The sequence below is a fragment of the Zalophus californianus genome, chromosome 13 (genome assembly GCF_009762305.2).
Source record: "Zalophus californianus isolate mZalCal1 chromosome 13, mZalCal1.pri.v2, whole genome shotgun sequence".
NCBI classification, from domain to species: Eukaryota; Metazoa; Chordata; class Mammalia; order Carnivora; family Otariidae; genus Zalophus; species Zalophus californianus.
In genome coordinates, this window is record NC_045607.1 from 64935321 (window position 1) to 64957332 (window position 22012).

At 35.2% G+C, this 22012-nt stretch overlaps 1 protein-coding gene across 1 annotated transcript in view; it reads left to right on the forward strand.

Annotated features, from left to right (window-relative positions):
- ZNF782 (zinc finger protein 782) overlaps nt 1-19465 on the forward strand; it is a 64807-nt gene extending 45342 nt beyond the window's left edge. The window contains exons 4-5 of the mRNA XM_027616625.1: nt 9856-9951; nt 16140-19465. Of these exons, the coding sequence (XP_027472426.1) occupies nt 9856-9951; nt 16140-18025 (1982 nt within the window). The 3' untranslated portion in view covers nt 18026-19465. The remainder of the gene's footprint in view (nt 1-9855; nt 9952-16139) is intronic.
- Nucleotides 19466-22012: the final 2547 nt, after the last annotated feature.

Genomic DNA, 22012 nt, shown 5'->3' on the forward strand with positions numbered 1-22012 from the left:
TAGAGGGAACATACTTCAGCATCATTAAGACCATATACAAAAAACTTTCAACTAATATCATCCTCAATGGGGAAAAACTGGGAGCTTTTCCCTTAAGGGCAGGAACAAAACTGGGATGTCCACTCTCACCACTTTTGTTCAACATAGTACTAGAAGTCCTAATCTCAGCAATCAGACAACAAAAAGAAATAAAAAGCATTCAGATCAGCACAGAAGTCAAACTTTCACTCTTTGCAGACATCATGATACTCTATGTAAAAAACCCAAAAGACTCCACCAAAAAATTGCTAAAACTCATATAGGAATTCAGCAAAGTCGCAGTCTATAAAATCAACATACAGAAGTCTGTTACATTTCTATACACCAACAATGAAGCAGCAGAAAGGGAAGTCAGGGAATCAATCCCATTTACAATGTACCAAAAACTATAAGGTACCTATTAATAAAGAAGTGTACTCTGAAAACTACAGAATCCTTATGAAAGAAATTGAAGAAGACACAAAAAAATGGAAAAACATTCCATGCTCATGGATTGGAAGACCAAATATTGTTAAAATGTCTATGCTACCTATACACATTCAATGCAATCCCTATCGAAATAACACCAGCATTTTTCACAGACCTGGAAGAAACAATTCTAAAATTTATATGGAACCACAAAAGCCCTCAAATAGCCAATGTGATGTTGAAAAAGCAGAACAAAATTGGAGGTATAACAATTCCAAATTTCATGTTATATTACACAAAGCTGTAGTAATCAAAACAGTATGGTATAGGCAGACCAAAAAAAAAAAAAAAAATAGACACATAGATCAGTAGAACAGACAGCGAACTCAGAAATGAGTCTGCAACTACATGGTCAAACAATGTTAATGTTCAACAAAGGAGGCAAGAATATCCCATGGGAAAAAGACAGTCCTGTCAACAAATGGTTATTGGGGAAAATGGATGAATACATGCAGAAGAATGAAACTGGACCACTTTCTTACACCATACACAAAAATAAATTCAAAGTAGATGAAAGACCTAAATGTGAAGCAGGAATCCATCAAAATCCTAGAGGAGAGCAGAAGCATCAACCTCTTTGGCCTCGGCCACAGCAAGTTCTTGCTAGACATGTCTCCAGAGGCAAGGACAACAAAAGCAACAATGAACTATTGGGAGTTCATCAAGACAAAAAACTTCTGCACAACAAAGAAAACAAAGAAACTAAAAGGCAACCTATGGAATGGGAGAAGATATTTGTAAATGACATATCAGATAAAGGGCTAGTATCCAAAATCTATAAAGAACTTATCAAACTCAGTACCCAAAAAATTAAAAATCCAGTCAAAAACTGGGAAGAAGACACGAATAGACATTTCTCCAAGAAGACATGCAAATGGCTAACAGACACATGAAAAAATGCTCAACATCACTCATCATCAGAGAAATACAATTCAAAACCACAATGAGATACCATTTCACACCAGTCAGAATGGCTAAAATTAACAACTCAGGAAAGAGTGGGTGCTGGTGAGGATATGGAGAAAGAGAAACCCTCTTGCACTGTTGGTGGGAATGCAAACTGGTCCAGCCAATCTGGAAAACAGTATGGAGGGTCCTCAGAAAGTTAAAAATAGAACTACCCTATGACTCAGCAATTGCAGTACTAGGTATTTACCCAAAGGATACAAACATAGTGATTCAAAGGGGCACATGCACTCCAGTGTTTATTGTAGCAATGTGCACAATAGCCAAAATATGGAAAGAGCCCAGATGTCCATTGACAGATGATAAAGATGTGTGTGTGTGTGTGTGTGTGTGTATTTGTGTGTGTGTGTAGTGGAATATTACTCAGCCATCAAAAACAATGAAATCTTGCCATTTGCAGTGACATGGATGGAACTATTATGTGTTATGCTAAGCAAAATAAGTCAATTAGAGAAAGACAAATACCATATGATTTCACTCATATGTGGAATTTAAGAAACAAAATAGATGAACATATGGGGAAGGGAAGGAAAAATAAAATAAAAACAAGCAAACTATAAGAGACTCTTAACTGTAGGGAACAAACAGAGTTGCAGGTGGGGGGATAGGGTAATTGGTGATGGGCATTAAAAAGGGCACTTGATGGGATGCCTGGGTGGCTCAGTTGGTTAAGCATCTGCCTTCGGCTCAGGTCTTGGTCCCAGAGTCCTGGGATTGAGTCCTGCATCGGGCTCCTTGCTCAGCAGGAATCCTGCTTCTCTCTCTGCCTGCAACTCCCCCTACTTGTGCTTGCTCTCTCTACTTATCTCTATCCCTTTGACAAATAAATAAGATCTTAAAAAAAAGGGGGGCACTTGATGTAGTGAGCACTGGGTGTTTCATGCAACTGATGAATCACTAAATTCTACCCCTGAAACTAATACATTATATGTTAACTAGTATTTAAATGAAAAAAAGGTAAGATTGGCAGAATGAATTTTTTTTACAAATGATCAAACTGTGCTCTCTGCAGGAGACAATTTAGAGCTAAAGACATAAACAAATTGAAAATGAAAGATGGAAAAAGATATACTATGCAAATAATAACCAGAAGAGGTGAGGCTATATTAATATCTAGACTATAAGAAACTGTTAAAAGAGATGAAAAAGAACATTATATATTGCTAAAAGTGTCAGTTCACCAAGAAGGCATAACGTCTGTGAACATATATGCACCTAACATCAGAGCCCAAATGCAAACATGAACATAATTGAAGGGAGAAACACACAGTTATATGGCAATAATACTCCACTTCCAACAATGCGTTGACCAACCAAAGAAAAAAGGAACTTGAAAAACACCATAAGCCAATTGAACCTAACAATGGTATAGAAGACTCCAGTCAACTACAGAACACTACATATTTTTCATATGCACATGGTTTGTTCTCCAGGTTAGACCAAAACAAGTCTTAATACATTTTTAGAAGATTGAAATCATATGCAGTATCTGTTCCCATCACAATTAATGAAACTAAAGAATCAATAACAGAAGGAAAATGAATGTCATGAATAAATGGAAAATAAACATCATATTTTTAAACAACCAATGAGTCAAAGAAAAAAATCACAAGGGAAATTAGAAAATACCTTGACAGAATGAAAATGAAAACAGCACACAAAAACTTATGGGATGTGGTAACAGTAACACTAAGATGGGAAGTTTAGCTATAAACCTTATACCTTAAACAAGAAAAGGTATATATAACAAGAAAAAAGAGGGGCAACTGGGTGGCTGTCAGTTAAGCATCTGCCTTCAGCTCAGGTCATGATCTGGGGATCTTGGGATCTAGCCCTGCATTGGGCTCCCTGCTCAGTGGGAGTCTGCTTCTCCCTCTGCCCCTTCCCCTGCTCGTGCTCTTGTGCTCTCTCTCTCTCTCTCAAATAAATAAAATCTTTAAAAGAAAAAAAAAGCCCACACGAATAGAACCTCACTTTACACTAGGAGCTACAGAAAAAGAGGGCAAACTGAAAGCTAACAGATGGAACGAGACAATAGAAATGATAAAGAATAGAAAGAAGAGAAAACCAATGAAACCAAAATTGATCTTTGAAAAGATCAACAGAATTCCCAAGCCATAGCTAGATTCAGAAAAAAAGAAGGGACTCAGATTATATTAGAAATGAAAGTGGAGACAGTACTACCAATTTTACAGGAATAAATTATAAGAGAACACTATGAGCAATTGTATGCCAACAAATTGATGAAAGGGACAAATTCATAGAAACACATAATCTTCCAAAACTAAATTATACAGAAATTGGAAATTGAAATAGATGTATTAGTAGTTAATACAATTCTCCAATAAAGGAACCAAAGTTCCTTGGAGAAATGGCTGATTCTAAGGATGAGACATGAAACATACAAGGTAAGTGCAGGGAACAGAAGGAAATGCTCAAAAACCTGAATGATGGGGGTATATCAGGAACAGAGGAGCCAAACTGAAAAAGCTCCCTGTAGCCAAAACTGCCACAATTTAGGCATTAATGTAACTTAATGTATAACCCAAAGTATGAAATACCCATTAGTCCATCCTGATATGAGTAAGTGATTGAATAAGTAAATAAATGAGAGAGAATAGAAAAATCTTCAAGCAGAAGAATTCCTAATAAATTATGTAATTACTCCACCTTCAAGGAGGTGGAGCAGAATTCCCTATCCCTTTAGCAGGCTGTCCCTAGTGACTTCCTTCTAAAGAGTGCAATATGCATGGGGTTGGGGGGAGGGGTAACTTTACAGTGGAGAACCCTGGCATATACTACTTCAGCCAGGTCGTCCGGGTTATTATTAATGATAAGTCATATTGATGGAGAATGAACCTGGACCACTTTCTTACACCATACACAAAAATAAATTCAAGATGGATGAAGGACCTAAATGTGAGACAGGAAACCATCAAAATCTTAGAGAACACAGGCAGCTACCACTTTGACCTCAGCTGGAGCAACCTCTTACTAAACATGTTGCTAGAGGCAAGGGAAACAAAAGCAAAAACGAACTATTGGGATTTCATCAAGATCAAAAGCTTCTGCACAGCAAAGGAAACAATCAAAGACACTAAAAGGCATCCTACAGAATGGGAGAAGATATTTGCAAACAACATATTGATAAAGGATTGGTATCCAAAATCTATAAAGAACTTATCAAATTCAACACCCAAAAAACAAATAATCTAGTTAACAGATGGGCAGAAGACATGAATAGAGTTTTCCGAAGAAGACATCCAGATGGCTAACAGACACATGAAAAAATGCTCAACATCACTCACCATCAGGGAAATACAAATCAAAACCAGAATGAGATGCCAACCTCAAACCAGTCAGAATGGCTGAAATTAACACTAGAAACAACAGGTGTTGGTGAGGATGCAGAGAAAGGGGAACTCTCTTGGACTGTTGGTAGGAATGCAAACTGGTGCAGTCACTCTGGAGAACAGTATGGAGGTTCCTCAAAAAGTTAAAATTAGGGGCACCTGGGTGGCTCAGTGAGTTAAGCGTCTGCCTTCAGCTCAGGTCATGATTCCAGGGTCCTGGGATTGAGCCCCATGTCAGGGTTCCTGCTCAGCAGGGGATCTGCTTCTCTCTCTCCCTCTGCCCCTCCCCCTGCTTGTGCTCTCTCTCTCTCTCTCGCTCTCTCACTCCAAATAAATAATAAATAAAAAAGAACTTCCTACCATCCAGCAATTGCACTACTATGTATTTACCCAAAGGATACAAAAATAGTGATTTGCTAGGGCACATGCATCAAGCTGTTTATAGCAGCATTATCAACAGTAGCCAAACTATGGAAAGAGTCCAGATGTTTATCACCTGATGAGTGGATAAAGATGTGGTATATATGTACAATGGAATATTACTCAGCCACACACAAAAAAATCTTGCTATTTGCAGTGCTGTGGATGGAGCTAGAGTGCATTATGCTAAGTGAAATAAGTCATTCAGAGAAAGGCAAAATAACATATGAGTTCACTCATATGTGGAATTTGAAAAACAAAACAGATGAACATATGGGAGGGGTAAAAAGAGGGAAGCAAACTATAAGAGACTCTTAACGATAGAGATCAAACTGAGGGTTGATGGAGATATGTGGGGGTTGGACTAAATGGGTGATGGGTATTAAGTTGGGCACTTGTTATGATGAACGCTGGGTGTTGTATGTAAGTGATGAACCACTGAATTCTACTTTTGAAAGCAGTATTGCACTGTATGTTAACTAACTAGAATTTAAATTAAAAGTTAAATGAAAAGAAAATTATGTCATGTTGATAGCATAAGGAATAAGGATAGCAGTCTCTTTGCTATTTTTATCCCAAAAACACATCAGACAAGTAGCCCACACTGAAGGACTTTCTGCAGTGTCTTCTAAATGTCAAGGTTATCAAAACCAAGGCAAGTCACTCATAATCCAGAGGAGTCTAAGGAGACATGATAACTAAGTGTAATGTTGTGTCCTGGATGGAATTGTGGAACAGAGAAATGAGATTAAGGGGAAAATCTGAATATCAAAGTATGGATTTTATTTAGTAATTGTCAACATTATATTATTAGTTGTGACAAAACTTCTAGTAATGTTAACAATAGGGTAAATTGGGTACAGCATATTTAGGAATTTTCCTTCCTATCCTTGCAGTTTTTCCGTGAATTTAAAGACATTCTAAAATAAAAAATTTATTTTTAAAAAAATTCAGTGCATATGCACAGCAGCAGAATGGAGAAGACAGAGAAAAAAATCATTTAACTTCATATAGAACAATAATAATGGCTTATTTGTTATTACAGAAAATAAAATAGATAATAAAAATGAACAGAATCTCAGGGGACTATGGATCTGCAACAAAATTTAACATTTTTGTCTTTGGAGTCCCATAAGGAAAGGTGGAAAAGTATTCAAAGAAATAATGGCTGAAAATTTCCCAAATTTGGCAAAAGGCATAAGCCTACATTGAAGAAGCTGGGCAAACTCCACACAGACTAAAACCAAAGGAATCTATGCCATGAATTCCATGACTTTTTTTAAGATTTTATTTCTTTATTTGAGAGAGAGAGAAGAGAGAGTGGGAGCACAGGGGGAGAAGCAGAGGGAGAGGAACAGCAGACTCCACTCTGAGTGTGGATCCCGACACGGAACTTGATCCCACAACTCTGACTTCATGACCTGAGCTAAAATCAAGAGTCAGATGCTTAACTGAGCCACCCAGGTGCCCCCCATGACTTTCAAACTTAAGAAAACTAAAGACAAAAGATCTTAAAGGCAACAAGAGAAAAACTTTACCTTTTTATAAGGGAAAACCGTTTAAACAATATTTATGAAATGAACTTATTGTGGACAGGATATAGTTGGGTCATATTTTTTAACCATGGACCAGTCTTCTATAGATGGGAATTAGGTCATGTTAATAATACTGTTCAATTTTTCTTTGTCCTTAGTTACTTTTCATCTACTTGTTTTATCAGTTATTGAGACAAATGCTGTTACTGCCCAGCTGTAATTGTGGATTTGGTTATTCTTCCAGTTTTAACAGGATATGCTTTATATATTTTGAAGTAGTTTCATAAGATGAAAAAATATTTAGGATTGTTTTGTCCTCTTGATGAATTATTCCCTTCATCATTGTGCAGTATTTCTCTTTATCCCAGATAATATTCCTTTCTTTTGAATTTTATTTTGATATTAACAGTCACTTTCTATTTATTATGGTTGCTTGGCATCTTTTTTGTTCTTTTTATTTATAACTTACCTGTGTCTTTAATGTGGATTTCCTGTAGACATCATATATTTGGATCTGGCTTTTATATCCAATCTGTCAATTTCTGCCTTTTAATTGAAATTTACGTTTAACATTAAATGAACTATATATGACTGTGTACTATTTTTGCAGTCTGTTTTTTCCCATTTTTCTGCTTTTGCTGCTTTCTTTGGATTAACTATATTTTTAATGATTTCATTACATCTGTGTACATGGTTTATAGCTGTGCCTCTCTCATGTGGTTATGTGGTTACTTTAACATTTACAGCATACATCTTTAACTTAACACAATCTGCCTTCAAATATTTTTTTTACTACATTTATAAGAATTTTGTAATTGTCCATTTTTTACCTTCTATCTTTTGTGCTGTTGTCATCTATTTTACATACATATACATATATATAATATATATGTTACAAACCTTACAGTATATTGTTGCTGTTATTTTAAAAGATAATTTACCATTTTTTTAAAAGTTCTAAAAATGAGAAAAGTATATTTTATATTTATATTTCCAGGTTGTGGTGCTCTGTATTTCTATGCATAAATCCAAATTTCCACCTAATAGCATTTTTTTCTGTCTGAAGAATGTTTTTAGCTTCTTCTGTAATATATGTTAGTTGGTGATAAATTCAGCTTTTGTTTGTCTGAAAATGTCTTATATTTGCTAAATATAGAAGTATAGGTTGACTTTTTCCTTCCAGTACTTTAAAATTGTCACTTCATTGTCTTGTGGCTTATATAATTTCCGACAAAAAGCAGGCATTCTTTGTTCCTCTATACATATTACACCTTTTTCTAGCTACTTAAGATTTTCTCTTCATCGAATGAGATCTTGCCATTTGCAATTACATGGATGGACCTAGAGGGTATAATGTTAAGTGAAATAAGTCAATCAGAAAAAGATAATTACCATATGATTTCACTCATATTGGGATTTAAGAAACAAAACAAATGAACAGACAAAAAAAAAAAAGAGCAAACAAAAATAACAAACTCTTAAATGCAGAAAACAAACTAGTGGTTGCCAGAGTGGAGGCGGGTGAGGGGAACGATGAAATTGATAAAGGGGATCAAAAGTACATTTATCTTATTGAGCACTGATAATACTGATAATATATTGTTAGCTACTAGTTTTGTTGTATTATTTTAAATCTTTTGAGGCCTTTTCTGGTATGTAGTTATTTGGACTTAATTTGATTATTTCAAGGATTGCTTTAAGCTGTGTTATGTTAGATTCAGAGCTTGCTTTAGGACTAATTTGACTCTTCTATTAAGCAATAAACATCCTTCTGGTATTCTTCCCAGTTGGCCATGAAGTATGAGATTTTTCTACCCTGTCTGGTGGCAACAGAAGCTTCCTACATCTGTGTAGGCTTTGATAATTTTTTCAGCCTCTTCTTTTTCACTGGTCTTTCCTCATCCTTGAGTATTTTTCTTACATACTTGCATAAGTTAGTACTTAGGAGACTCTTCTGCAAATCTCTAAAACTCCATATCAGTACAGCTTTTTCTTCTCTAGTATTTCATCCTTAACAATTCTAGTTGTCATGGCTTCCTTAAAATTCAGTTATGTTACTTCAACTTACTGAGTCAGCTAGGCTTTCTTGCTTCTTTTGTTCTGTGGGTTAAACTCTTCTTGGCAGTAAGTTGTGTGATAAGGGAAATTTTCAGCTTTTAATGTTTGTGGGCCCTGTTCCTGGGCTCCCAGAGAAGCTATACTTTAACATTTACTAAGACTAAAATGACTCGACAAAACAGAGCATTGGCTCTGTTTCTGCCCCGAGCACACATTGTACATCTGCTTCAATTTAAAAAAAGGAAAAAATAAAAGCATTCCAAACAAAAGGTAAGAAAAACAAAACAAAAAATCTCTCCCTGGTTCCCATAAGATTAAAGTCATACAGCCTTGCATATAATAAAAACATAAGATAAAGTCTGTAATTTTCTGGAATGTCCTTCATCTTGATGATTTGTAACTCTTTGTGTCAAGAACATATATAACCCTGCACTAAATGTTCCTTCTCTGGACCACTCTCTTGCTTGTGAAGATTGTGTATCCCTGGCAGTTTTCCTAACTTGGGCTCAAAACTCTTCTTTTCTCTTTAAAATTTTTTAAAGTTTATGCTCATTTTGTATCAACATGTGATAATCATAGGACTCACTTCATTTGATTTCCTATTGTCAGGTATTCCTGTCTGCAGTGCCTGGCACTGCAGACAGAAATGACTGGAATCAACCAGTCTAAAAACCATTTTATATAGTTTGTACACTTTTTTAGATGTGTGATATGGAGAAGTACATCAGTTCCTTTTAGTCTATTATGGCCAGTTTGGAAAGTCCTTCTGAATTCTCTTCTTTAAAACACAGACGTTGAGCATTTTGGAATTTAATATCACTTAGGCTTGTGATTTGGGGGTTTCAGAAGATTGATCCTTTATAAGCACTAGAAAATATTTTTTGTGATCACTCTCCTCCCAGAAAAGTTGTAGTGAGCACCCTGAATGTGCCATTTTTGAAACTACCTTCCTTTACATTCAGAAACAGTGAAACATATGCAGCTAACTCAAGTGCCAAATTATTTCCCATTTACAGGGTACTGCTTTACAAAACCAGAACTGATCTTCACACTGGAACAAGGAGAAGATCCATGGCTATTAAAGAAAGAATTACTAAGAAAAAGCTCCCCAGGTGAGTTATTGAATACTGGCAGAAGGCATCCAAAAAATTAGATCCAAAGTGATCAGCTAAAAAAAAACAAAAACAAAACCAAAGCGATCAGCTGGAAGTGAGCAGTTTAAAATGTTTGTCAGCACTGTCCTTTTAGAGGCTTTTACATTTTAAATTATAAAAATAATAGATCTAATAAAATGTGGAAGGGATTGTAAGCATGAGTATATTCTCATCTTTTGTTTTAATTTAATTTTATTGTGTTATGTTAGTCACCATACTATATACAACATCATTAGTTTTTGATGTCGTAATCCATGATTCATTGTTTCGTTTTGTTTTGTTTTAAAGATTTTATTTATTTATTTGAGAGAGAGAGAGAATGAGAGACAGAGAGCACGAGAGGGAAGAGGGTCAGAGGGAGAAGCAGACTCCGTGCTGAGCAGGGAGCCCGATGTGGGACTCGATCCCGGGACTCCCGGATCATGACCTGAGCCGAAGGCAGTCGCTTAACCAACTGAGCCACCCAGGCGCCCCCATGATTCATTGTTTTTGTATAACACCCAGTGCTCCATGCAGTACATGCCCTCTTTAATACCCATCACCAGGCTAACCCATCCCCCCACCCCCTCCCCTCTAGAACCCTCCGTTTGTTTCTCAGAAGCCATGGTCTCTCATGGTTCATCTCTCCCTCCGATTTCCCCCCCTTCATTTTTCCCTTCCTTCTCCTAATGTCCTCCCTGCTGTTCCTTATGTTCCACAAATAAGTGAAACCATATGATAATTGACTTTCTCTGCTTGACTTATTTCACTTAGCATAATCTCCTCCAGTCCCATCCATGTTGATGTAAAAGTTGGGTATTCATCCTTTCTGATGGCTGAGTAGTATTCCATTGTATATATGGACCACATCTTCTTTATCCATTCATCTGTTGAAGGGTATCTCGGCTTTTTCCACAGTTTGGCTATTGCCGACATTGCTGCAAAGATGGGAACTAAGTATTCCATTTGAGGCTGAAAAGTTAAATAATGAATTCCATATTCTTAACAGTAAAAAGATAAAAACTAAGAAAAATTAATAAAGCTACTAAAATTGAGAATAGGCAAATTAGAAAAGAGAAAGGAACCATAATTTTTCATTATATAATAATAAGTTACTAGATGTCATCTAAATATATAGATGATTAAGCAATTACATAATAAGAAAGGATAACTACTGGAGCAAACTGCAGCCTTCCTAATTATTAGAAGTTAAATACATGTGATAGAGCAAAGATAACAGACCTCTTACTAGAAAAGTTTCTTATAAAGTTGTATAGAGTCCCCAGTAATATTATGTGTCAACTATACTTCAAATAAAAAAAAAAAAGAGTGAGTCCCCAGGACAACTACCAAATACCACATTCATTGATTCTTTGTTACTCAGCATATAGTCATACTCATAGCTAAGATCTATAATGTGAAATGATTGGTACAAAGCAAAATCAGCAAAGAGAAAAGGGACAAAGTCCAGAGGAAACCAGGTGTGAGCTTCCAAGACCCCAGCAGTGAATTTTGTCTACCTGGAAGGTTCATTAGAGACTAGGTTCTTGGGAACCATCTCAAAATCTAAGTTCACAGATGCCAGCCAAGGGCTAATCTTGCAAGTCAACCATCTAAGGGTAACAGTCTCAGGCCTGCTGTGTTAAACATTTTGCACAAAAGCTGTGCAAACATACTACATAATATATGGTAAGGTAAACATACCTGCCATATCAACTAATGTAAATGAATTAAATTCACCTATTAAGATAACATGCTATCAGATTGTATCAAAGAGATATGCCTAAAAAGTAATATATAAAGTTTGAAATATGGTCATGAATTGTTAAGCCAAAGGCATTTTAAAACTCAATATTTATTTACCTAATACTTAAGAATCAGTTCATGGCAAAAACAGATTTAAAAAAAAAGACATTTTGATAAAGCTAAAAAAGTTTTTAAAGAACATATAAAAGTTTTGAATATTAGTGTACCAAATAAATTATCAACAAAATATCACAACAAAATTATCATAAAACAAAAACTGGCAAGAGTTATAAGGAGAAGTAGGTATACATTAGATATAGACCTTAATATGCCCCTCTGATTTCATACCAGACTCAGTGGAGTCTAGAATAAGGCTCAGAAAACTAGCCCTAGGTCAAATCCTGCCTGCTGCTTTTTTTGGTAAAGAAACATTTATTGGAACACACAGCCATGTTTATTTGTTTATGTATTCACACTACAAGGCAGAGTTGAGTAACATTGGTTTGAACTATGCAAACAACATAGGCTTTAACTGCTCAGGTTCTCTTCTATGTGGATTTTTTTCAATAAAAGTACAGTACTATAAATGTATTTTTCTTATGATTTTCTTTTCTGTAGCTAACTTTATTTAGAGAATACAGTATATAACACATTTAATATACAAAATGTGTTCATCAACTTTATGTTATCAGTATAGTTTCCATTCAACAGCAGGCTTTTAATAGTTAAGTTTTTGGTAATTCAGAAATTATAATGCATATTTTCAATTGCGTTGGGGGTTGGCACCCCTAATCCCCACATTGTTCAAGGGTCAACTATAATTGCAACAGAGACTGCATGAACAGCAAAGCCCAAAACATTTACTCTCTGGCCTTTTACAGAGAGTTTCCCAACTTCTGGTCTAGACATTATAAATAGCATGTTTTATAAAATGAAACCTTTAAGTGTCTTTCAAAACTCTGTTCTGAAAACAAAGAATAAACCTCCTTTTAAATGGCCTTCAAACATTGAGATAATGTAAAAGTATTTTAGATAACAATAAATTCCACAAAGTAGAGATATTATTGTTCAATAACACTGTAAATTGCAAACAATATGAGAAAAGTTAAAATCCCTCTACCTTAAAATCAATGATGAATATATATATCTTTCAAAAACCTATTTTATCAAAAGGTAAATCAAAATTATACAATATCCAGAAAAAGTTTTTATTGAAAAACATGTCTATTAGAACCTTTGGACTGTAGATAAAGTAGTGCAGAATTTTTAATCTCATATACAGTTGACCCTTGAACAGCACAGGTTTGAACTGCACAGATCTACTTATACATGGATTTTTTTCAATAAATACAATAAGGGTAACAGTCTCAGGCCTGCTGTGTTAAACATTTTGCAAAACAAAATACACTGTAGGTGTATTTTCTTTTATTTTTTTAATAACATTTTCCTTTCTCTAGCTTATTTTATTGTAAAAACAGAGTATATATAATACATGTAAATTACAAAATATGTGTATCAAAACTGTTTATCTTATTGTAAGGCTCTGGTCAACAGTAGGCTATTAGTAGTTAAGTTTTTGGGAAGTCAGAAGTTATACACAGATTTCCAACTCCATGGGGGGTGGTCAGCACCCCTTGACCAGTTGACCTTTGAAAAACACGGATCAAGTGCACTTTTTTTAACAAGCAAGGAAGATGTAATAAAAATAAAATAAATAATATTTATATTATATATACAATAACAAAAAATAAAAGATGTAATAAAAACTATAATGTTATAAATTATAAGGCAAAAGGTAGTCCTTGAAATAAAAGTAAATAAAATAGCTAACCTCAGCCAGAAAAAGGAAAGAAAGCACTATTACTCATTATAAGTTTGGGGACAGGTTCCTACTACTATAATCTCATCTTGGAATATTTAGCCTATACTTTATCTCTTCTGTAAACTCTTAAGTCATTTGATGGATGTGTCAAAAGATAGTGAAATATCTGTGCCAGATACAGTTAGTGTGCTAGATACGGTTATTGAATGAGATGAGCTCCTTTTCTCACCTGGATTATGATTCCCCCCAAAAGAATGGTTTGTTTCATTCTTCTACTTTGGTATGTATTATATGGTAAGTATTTTTAATAACATTTTGGGTTAATTTCAAAACGAGATGGAGATAACTACTTCATATTGATTAATTCAGAAGACACTATTCATAAATTAATGCCCAAGTCAAATTTTTAGGATTTTTGAATCCTCAGGTGTAGATCAGCAATCGATCTGAGCCCTTGTATGTGCAGAGCTCCCTAGGTAATTCTGAAGCGCACTGCTTTTTATGGACCACTGATGTATTACAGAAGGATGCAAAGAATATCACAGTGAGGGTTTCATTTTGGAAAACTGAGCAAACCTACATAAAATATATTTCATATAATATAGATACTGTTGATTAAAAGATGAACCAGTATTTTAAGTACAGCCAAGAAAGAGAAAATGCTGCCCATTTAACTGTTGGCTTGCCATCAATTTTAAGATGCCTCCTGATTTGGGTTATGATATTTACTTTAAAAATCATGAGTCACAAATATGGGCACTCTCTATATATCCCTTGTTGAAATGAATGATACAGGCAGAATGGTACTACTTTCAGATTTTAAAATAAATGTTGCTTAAATTTGTGAGAAGATATTAGAAGCCTTTCTGTTAAGTTTAATGAAGATAGCTTTGCTGTACCTGAAGGGCATCTAGATTTTATATAGTCCTAAGACTAGAATGGAGGACAATTTAGGGAAAGAGTGTGAGTATAAAGTTACTGCTGGAAAAGAACCATTTAATGGGGACTGATAGCAAGATTAGAGCAGAAAATACTATGGACTGGTGGAATGGTAGCTAGAACACACAGTGAACATGCAGTTAGTGTGAAATTTGCCCTGAACCACTTAAATCTTTCATCTCTTGGCACCTAGGTCAGTGTATTCAAGGCTTTCAAATATTTTTAGCATAGGCCTGACGTTTTTGCTAGGAGTGTGGGTAGTAGCAGGGCAATAACAGATATGCATAACTTTTTTTTTAAGCTTTTTTTTTTTAAGATTTTATTTATTTATTTGATAGAGAGAGACACAGTGAGAGCAGGAACAGAAGCAGGGGGAGTGGGAGAGAGAGAAGCAGGCTTCCCGCGGAGCAGGGAGCCCAATGCAGGGCTTGATCCCAGGACTCTGAGATCGTGACCTGAGCCAAAGGCAGACACTTAATGACTGAGCCACCCACACGCCCCTATGCTTAAGAAACTTATGGTGAGGGGCGCTTGGGTGGCTCAGTTGGTTAAGCGACTGCCTTTGGCTCAGGTCATGATCCTGGAGTCCCGGGATCGAGTCCCGCATCGGACTCCCTGCTCGGCAGGGAGTCTGCTTCTCCCTCTGACCTTCTTCCCTCTCGTGCTATCTCTCATTCTCTCTCTCTCAAATAAATAAACAAAAATCTTTAAAAAAAAAAACTTATGGTGAGTAAATATAAAGGATACTTATAGTTTTTAGGGCCAGTTTGAAACATGATCCTTAAGGTTTTCACAGTCAAAAAAAAACAAAACAAAACTAGATATGTTGAAAAACAGAATCAAAGATTGGGCAAGCAAGACTAGTTTGGGGAAAATTATGAGCAAGTTGAAAAGAGAAAAGTTAAGGTTTGATGACCAAGAGATATTCACTATTGAACAATAATACCAAGGTACCAGAACCAGGATAGAGCAGTGGCTCCAGTATAGATGGAAAAATTACTTTAGCCCCCATCATTTTTTTTTTACTTTTACTGATACACTTATGTTTCTGTGAATGATACCACAGAGAGAATTAAAGAATGGCAAATAGAATTTTTTTCTTTCACCATGAGGAAGTTGGTACCATTATAAATTAATTTTAGTGTTGTTGTGTAGACTGGAAAAAATGGAGCTCCAACTGGAGTCATATAGTCTAATGATTATGCTGCCATTTTAATCTATATTTGACTAAGAATCTAGACTCATATTTTTCCCTAATGCAAATTCTCTCTCAGATAAATCCTTTGAAAGCCTTTTAATCTACTTAGTTCCATAATCTTTGTTGAATTCTTCCCATTCACTACTTTTTTCCTGTCTTTTCTGTTCCCAAGATCCAACTCCCTTGAATATATTCTCCATTCTCAATTGTTCCTTTCCTTTATATCTTCTTTAACCAGTTTTGAAAACTATACTTTAAGATGCCAAATACGTATGTATATCTTTTTCTAGTTTCTTCTCTTGCTACTACAAAAACCTTTTTTTTTTTTTTACAAAAACTTGGAATTACTTTATTGTTGGGAAACTGAGACATCAAATACATAATAGGGCATATATCTATAAGTCCCATTCCATAAGAAGTGTGTTAAGTATCTTAAAGTATTTTTAATTTTCTCATTTTTAGAAGACTCCCAACCTAATCAACTCTCAGAGAAGAGCCTAGAAAACCAAGGCAAATATTTGTGGCAAGTTTTATTCACCAACAAATCATTGACTACAGCAGAAGAGATTTTAGAAAAACCATGTAATCTGGACATAAACATTTTACCTGCAAGAACAATGCCCTATAAATTTGACACTACAGAGCCTACTTACCTGCATCTTAGCTCATTGACTCCACACTGTCAGTATTCAAGAAAGAAGGCTCATGAGCTTACTGTATGTGAGAAATGGCTCCTCAGTATTAAGGAGGGCAGAACTAATAGTGGAGAGAAATCATTTGTCTATAGTAAAAATGTGAAATCATTCAGTCATAAAGAGAAAGTCATTCAGCATCAGGCAGTTCAGACTTTGCAGCAAGCTTCTGAGTACAATGAATGTGGAAAAGCTTTCCTTGAAAAGACTGCCCTCATTACATCTGGGAGTACCCACCCAAAAGTGAAATCTTATAAATTCAGTAAATTTGGGGGAAAACAATGTGATAAATCAACTCTTATAGTCTCTCATAGCAGAGGAAAAGAGTCCAGAGGAAATCCAGAGGAAAAGAGTCATTATGAATTTAATGAATATCAATGTACTGAAAATAATTTCAGTAGGATCACTCAAAGATTTGACACAGAAGGGAAACCTTTCAGCCAAAAATCACACACTAGAGAACATCAGAAAATTCATATAGGAGTGAAACCCTTGGAATATGGAAAGAATTTCAGCCATAATCCAGCCCTCCCAGTGCATCAGAGAACTCACACAACAGACAAATCCTCTGATTATGACATATGTACAGAGACCTCAGGTTGCCAGTCAGCTTTCAACATACATCAGAGAACTCACATAACAGTGAAACCCTTTGAATGTAATGAATGTGGAAAATCCTGTACTATGAATTCATTCCTGATTCAGCCTCTGGAAAGTCACACAGGGGAGAAAACCTACAAATGTCATGCATGTGGGAAAGCTTTCAGTGAGAAGTCACGCCTAAGAAAACATCAGAGAACTCACACAGGAGAGAAACCCTATAAATGTGATGGTTGTGAGAAGGCTTTCAGTGCAAAGTCAGGTCTAAGAATACATCAGAGAACTCACACAGGGGAGAAACCCTATGAATGTAATGAATGTGGGAAATCTTTCAACTATAAGTCAATCCTCATAGTACATCAGAGAACTCACACAGGGGAGAAACCCTTTGAATGTAATGAATGTGGAAAATCTTTCAGCCACATGTCAGGCCTAAGAAATCACCGGAGGACTCACACAGGGGAAAGACCATATAAATGTGATGAATGTGGGAAAGCTTTCAAACTGAAGTCGGGTCTAAGAAAACATCATAGAACTCACACAGGGGAGAAGCCCTATAAATGCAATCAGTGTGGGAAAGCTTTTGGTCAGAAATCACAACTTAGAGGACATCATAGAATTCACACAGGGGAGAAACCCTATAAATGTAATCATTGTGGGGAAGCTTTTAGCCAGAAGTCAAACCTCAGAGTGCATCATAGAACTCACACTGGGGAGAAACCCTATAAATGTGATGAGTGTGGAAAAACTTTCAGGCAGAAATCAAATCTCAGAGGACATCAGAGAACTCACACAGGGGAGAAACCCTATGAATGTAATGAATGTGGAAAAGCTTTCAGTGAAAAGTCAGTCTTAAGAAAACATCAGAGAACTCACACAGGAGAGAAACCCTATAATTGTAATCACTGTGGAGAAGCTTTCAGCCAGAAGTCAAACCTCAGAGTACATCAGAGAACTCACACAGGGGAGAAACCCTATAAATGTGATAAATGTGGGAAAACTTTCAGCCAGAAATCAAGCCTTAGAGAACATCAGAAAGCTCACACAGGGAGTTAAATATATGAATGTAAAGAATATGGAAAAACTTTGAGCCAGAAATCAAATCTCACAATATAAAAGAGAAAGAGAACCCTATGGATAGAATAAACAACTGCAAGTTCCTCTGCAAGATACATACTTTCACAAACATCAGAGAACTTAGGAGAGAAATTCTTGGAATATATTTTATGTGGGCAGTCTTGCATCCAGAGTGCAGTCCTCATTATGGATCAGAGAACTCACCCAGCAAAGAAGTTACAAAGATAATGTGAGAAATACTCTGTACTCAATCTTCAGAAAACTCACACTGCAGAAAAGGTCTGGGAATGTAATAAAAATGTGAAAACTTTGTGTCAGTTATCAAAATGTACTCATCATCAGAGAAATGATACAATGAGAAAATTGAGAATGTAATAAGTGTTTGATAACCTTTAGCCAAAAGCCAGCTTTCTCAGTACAACAGAAAATACATAAAGGTTAGAGAACTCAGAGTATTTCAACACAGACGAAAAATGAAGTAATGGATGTGGGGAATTCTATTACAAATCAGCCCTCAATTTGATTTACACAGAAGTAATCCCCATATGCCATATAATGACTATTAATTGTTCACCAATAACCATTTACTCTTTTCCCTTATGCCACACCTAGTCCAAATTTCTCAACCAGTATCATCTGAATGGGGTCATATTAATAACCTCTGGCTAGTAGGATGTGGGGGTCAATGACCAGTCTCATTTAATACATTCCTTAAATGCTCAGTTTTTCTCCTGTCCCTTATCAGAATGGAGTGGAGATTACTCCCAGTGAAACCATGGGGCTCATGCACTGAAGATGAGAGAATACAAGATGCAAGGAAACAGGGTAAAGAGTGACTGGAATGGAGTTTTCTCCTTCATGCACACCGCCTTTTTGCAGCAAGGAAATAAACTTCTTCTCTACTGAGTTTCTACAGGCTTGGGTATACTTTATACTAACATATACTCACCAACCCTCAACTAATAAAGCCTATGAATATGATTTCTGTGGATATCTGAACTCAGCATATATCAGAAACCTGACACAGGAGAAACCCCTGACAATATCCTGAATGACCATAGTTTTTATCCACAACTCCTCCTCATCAGTCAGGTAAATATCAGTGGAAGAAATTCAGCATTTCAACATATGTAGGAAATATTTTACCAAAAAAATAATATTTCATTAAATATCTGATAATTGAATTGTAAATGTATGAAAGTTTTCAACAAGTTATCAAACTTTAATCTTTCTCAGAATGTGTTACAGGGGGAGAATCTATCAATTTTAGAAAGGTAAGTAATAGCACCTGCTTAGAAGTTGTTCCATAAGACTGTTGTTTCATATGCATTATGAAAACAAACATAACAATACTGATAATGTAGACATTCACTAAAATAAGGTGGTTTAAAAGAATAAGAAATAAATTGCATAAACTGAACAGCACTGAATGTATGTGAATATTTTCTGAGTTCTCTATTTTTTATCTATGTGAGTTTGTATACATGCATGCCACTTACCAGGTATTTATATGTGTACTGGAACTCAACATCATTATAATAGAATTATCTACCCCTTGCTCAGTAACTGTTCTGACACCAGCTACATTTTACCATATGTAGATTAATAACAAATAAACCTGTTACAGGAAATAGTTGAAAAGTCAGAATCCCATACTACATTTCATTTCTCATGCTGCTTTCTGATATGTGTATATAGGAAAGGCTATTGTTACTAAACAGTTTCTTTTCAAAGAAGCCAAACAATGTTTTGTATGTACTCTTATAGTATCTCAGGGTCACCAATACATTTAAAACATATGCCAAAATATGGAAAGAGCCTAGATGTCTATCAACAGATGAAGGGATAAAGATATGGTGTACACACACAGACACACATACACATACATACCCAATGGAATATTACTCAGCCATCAAAAAGAATGAAATCTTGCCATTTGCAACAATGTGGATGGAACCAGAGAATGTTATACTAAGCAAAATAAATCAGAGAAAGACAAATACTGTATGATTTCCCTTGGGGAATTTAAGAAATGAAAAAGATGAACATAGAGGAAGGGAAGGAAAAATAAAATAAAACAAAGAGGGAGGCAAACCATAAAAAACTCTTAACCCTATATAGGGAACAAACAGAGTTGCTGGAAGGGAGGTGGGTGGGGGGATGGGGCAACTGGATGATGGGCATTAAGGAGGGCACTTGAAGTACTGTGCACTGGGTGTTGTATGCAACTGTTGAATTACTAAGTTCTTCCTCTGAGACTAATAATACAGATTTGTTAATTAAATTGAATTTAAATAAAACAGTACATGATTGTACAGTCAGTTAAGCAGGTAGGGAGATTTTCATTTAAAGATGTTTTTAAGACTATAAACTTGTAAACACTTGTAAATACTAAGCTTGTGGACATTAAAATACATAAAATGAAAGAATATATATATTTAAGCATACACACACACATATTTTTAATGTCACTGATTATTTTCTCAGCAGTATCAAGTATCCTGAAGAGCCATTTATGAGACTGTGTTTTTTATTTTTAGCATTTAAATTTTATTAAACTTTCCATCTCTCTGCGAAATAACCTATCTAATCTTGTATGTTGTCTAGCTTTTCCATTAGAGTCATTTTATATGACGTTTGTCATTCTCTGGCTCAGTGAAGCAACTGCTTGGGCCCTTGCTTCTCCCTGCAGCCACCTAGCTCTCCAGAGTCTGGGTTAGTTTTTACCTTGCAGTCTCAGATATCTGATCCATTCAAAAAACTTGTTAATTTAAAGTCTGCCTAGCTATTTTCTTTTATGGATGGGAGTAATGCTTTTTCCTTTTCTCTACTTATCTGAGCTAAAACTGAAAGTTTTCAGTGGATTTTTGATAAATGTGCCAGTGTAATTTGATGGGAGAGGATAACTATTTTCAAAAACAGTGACAAAATAATTGGATATTCATGTATTTTAAATATACCTTTATGTTTACATCATAATTAAATACTTGATTCAAAATGAAATATTTTGAATAAACAAAATAGCTAACAGTATAAAATTTGTTAGAAAACAGAAGAAAATGTAATTTTACTTTGAGACCGAATAGCAAAGCAAAAAAGGTAAGTTGAAGTTTATGAATTTTTGAAGTGCTTTTCAAGATTTTATTATGAAAATGGAAAAAACACAGAAGAAAATGTCTCTAACAGAGTACTTGCATCCACAATATGTAAAGAATATTAATAATGGAAAATAATTATAATGCAATAATAATACAAACAATCTAGTTAAAATGGGCAAAACAGAAGATTAAAACAGGCATTTCAGAAAAGAAGATATATAGATAGCCAATAAATACTAGAAAAGATGTCCAAAGCTTTAGTCATAAAGGAATGCAAATTAAAATTGTAATGTGATAGTATTACAAATCCCTTTGATAGTTCCTTATAAAGTTAACAGTATCATACCTACAATTTTAGTTCTAGATATTTGCCCCCAAAGAAACATAAAGTGTACCAAAAATTTTTTTTAAGTTTTTTTAAAGAATTTTATTAAGATGTTCAAGGAGTTTTTATTCACAGTGGCGCCAAATTAGAACCAGAATATCCATCAACAGATAAATTGTGTAAATAGTGATATTACCTTACAATGGAATAGCACTCAGCAATAGAAAGTACTACTAATGGATGTATCAACATTGATAAATTTCAATAAGGTTATTTTGGGAAAAGAAGCGAAGCACAAGAACCTGTATGATCCCATTTCTATGAAATTCTAGAAAAGACATCTAATATAGAGGGATAGAAAGCACATCATTGGTTGCCTAGGAGTGGGGTTTGGGAGTCACTGGATAGAAGAGCAGGGAATGTTTTAGTGTGATGGAATGTTCTATATTTAGGTTATGGTAGTGTTTACAAAGCTGAATAAGTGTCACTCATCAAACTGTTCAAAAAATGCATACACTTTATTTTACATAAATTATGTGTTAG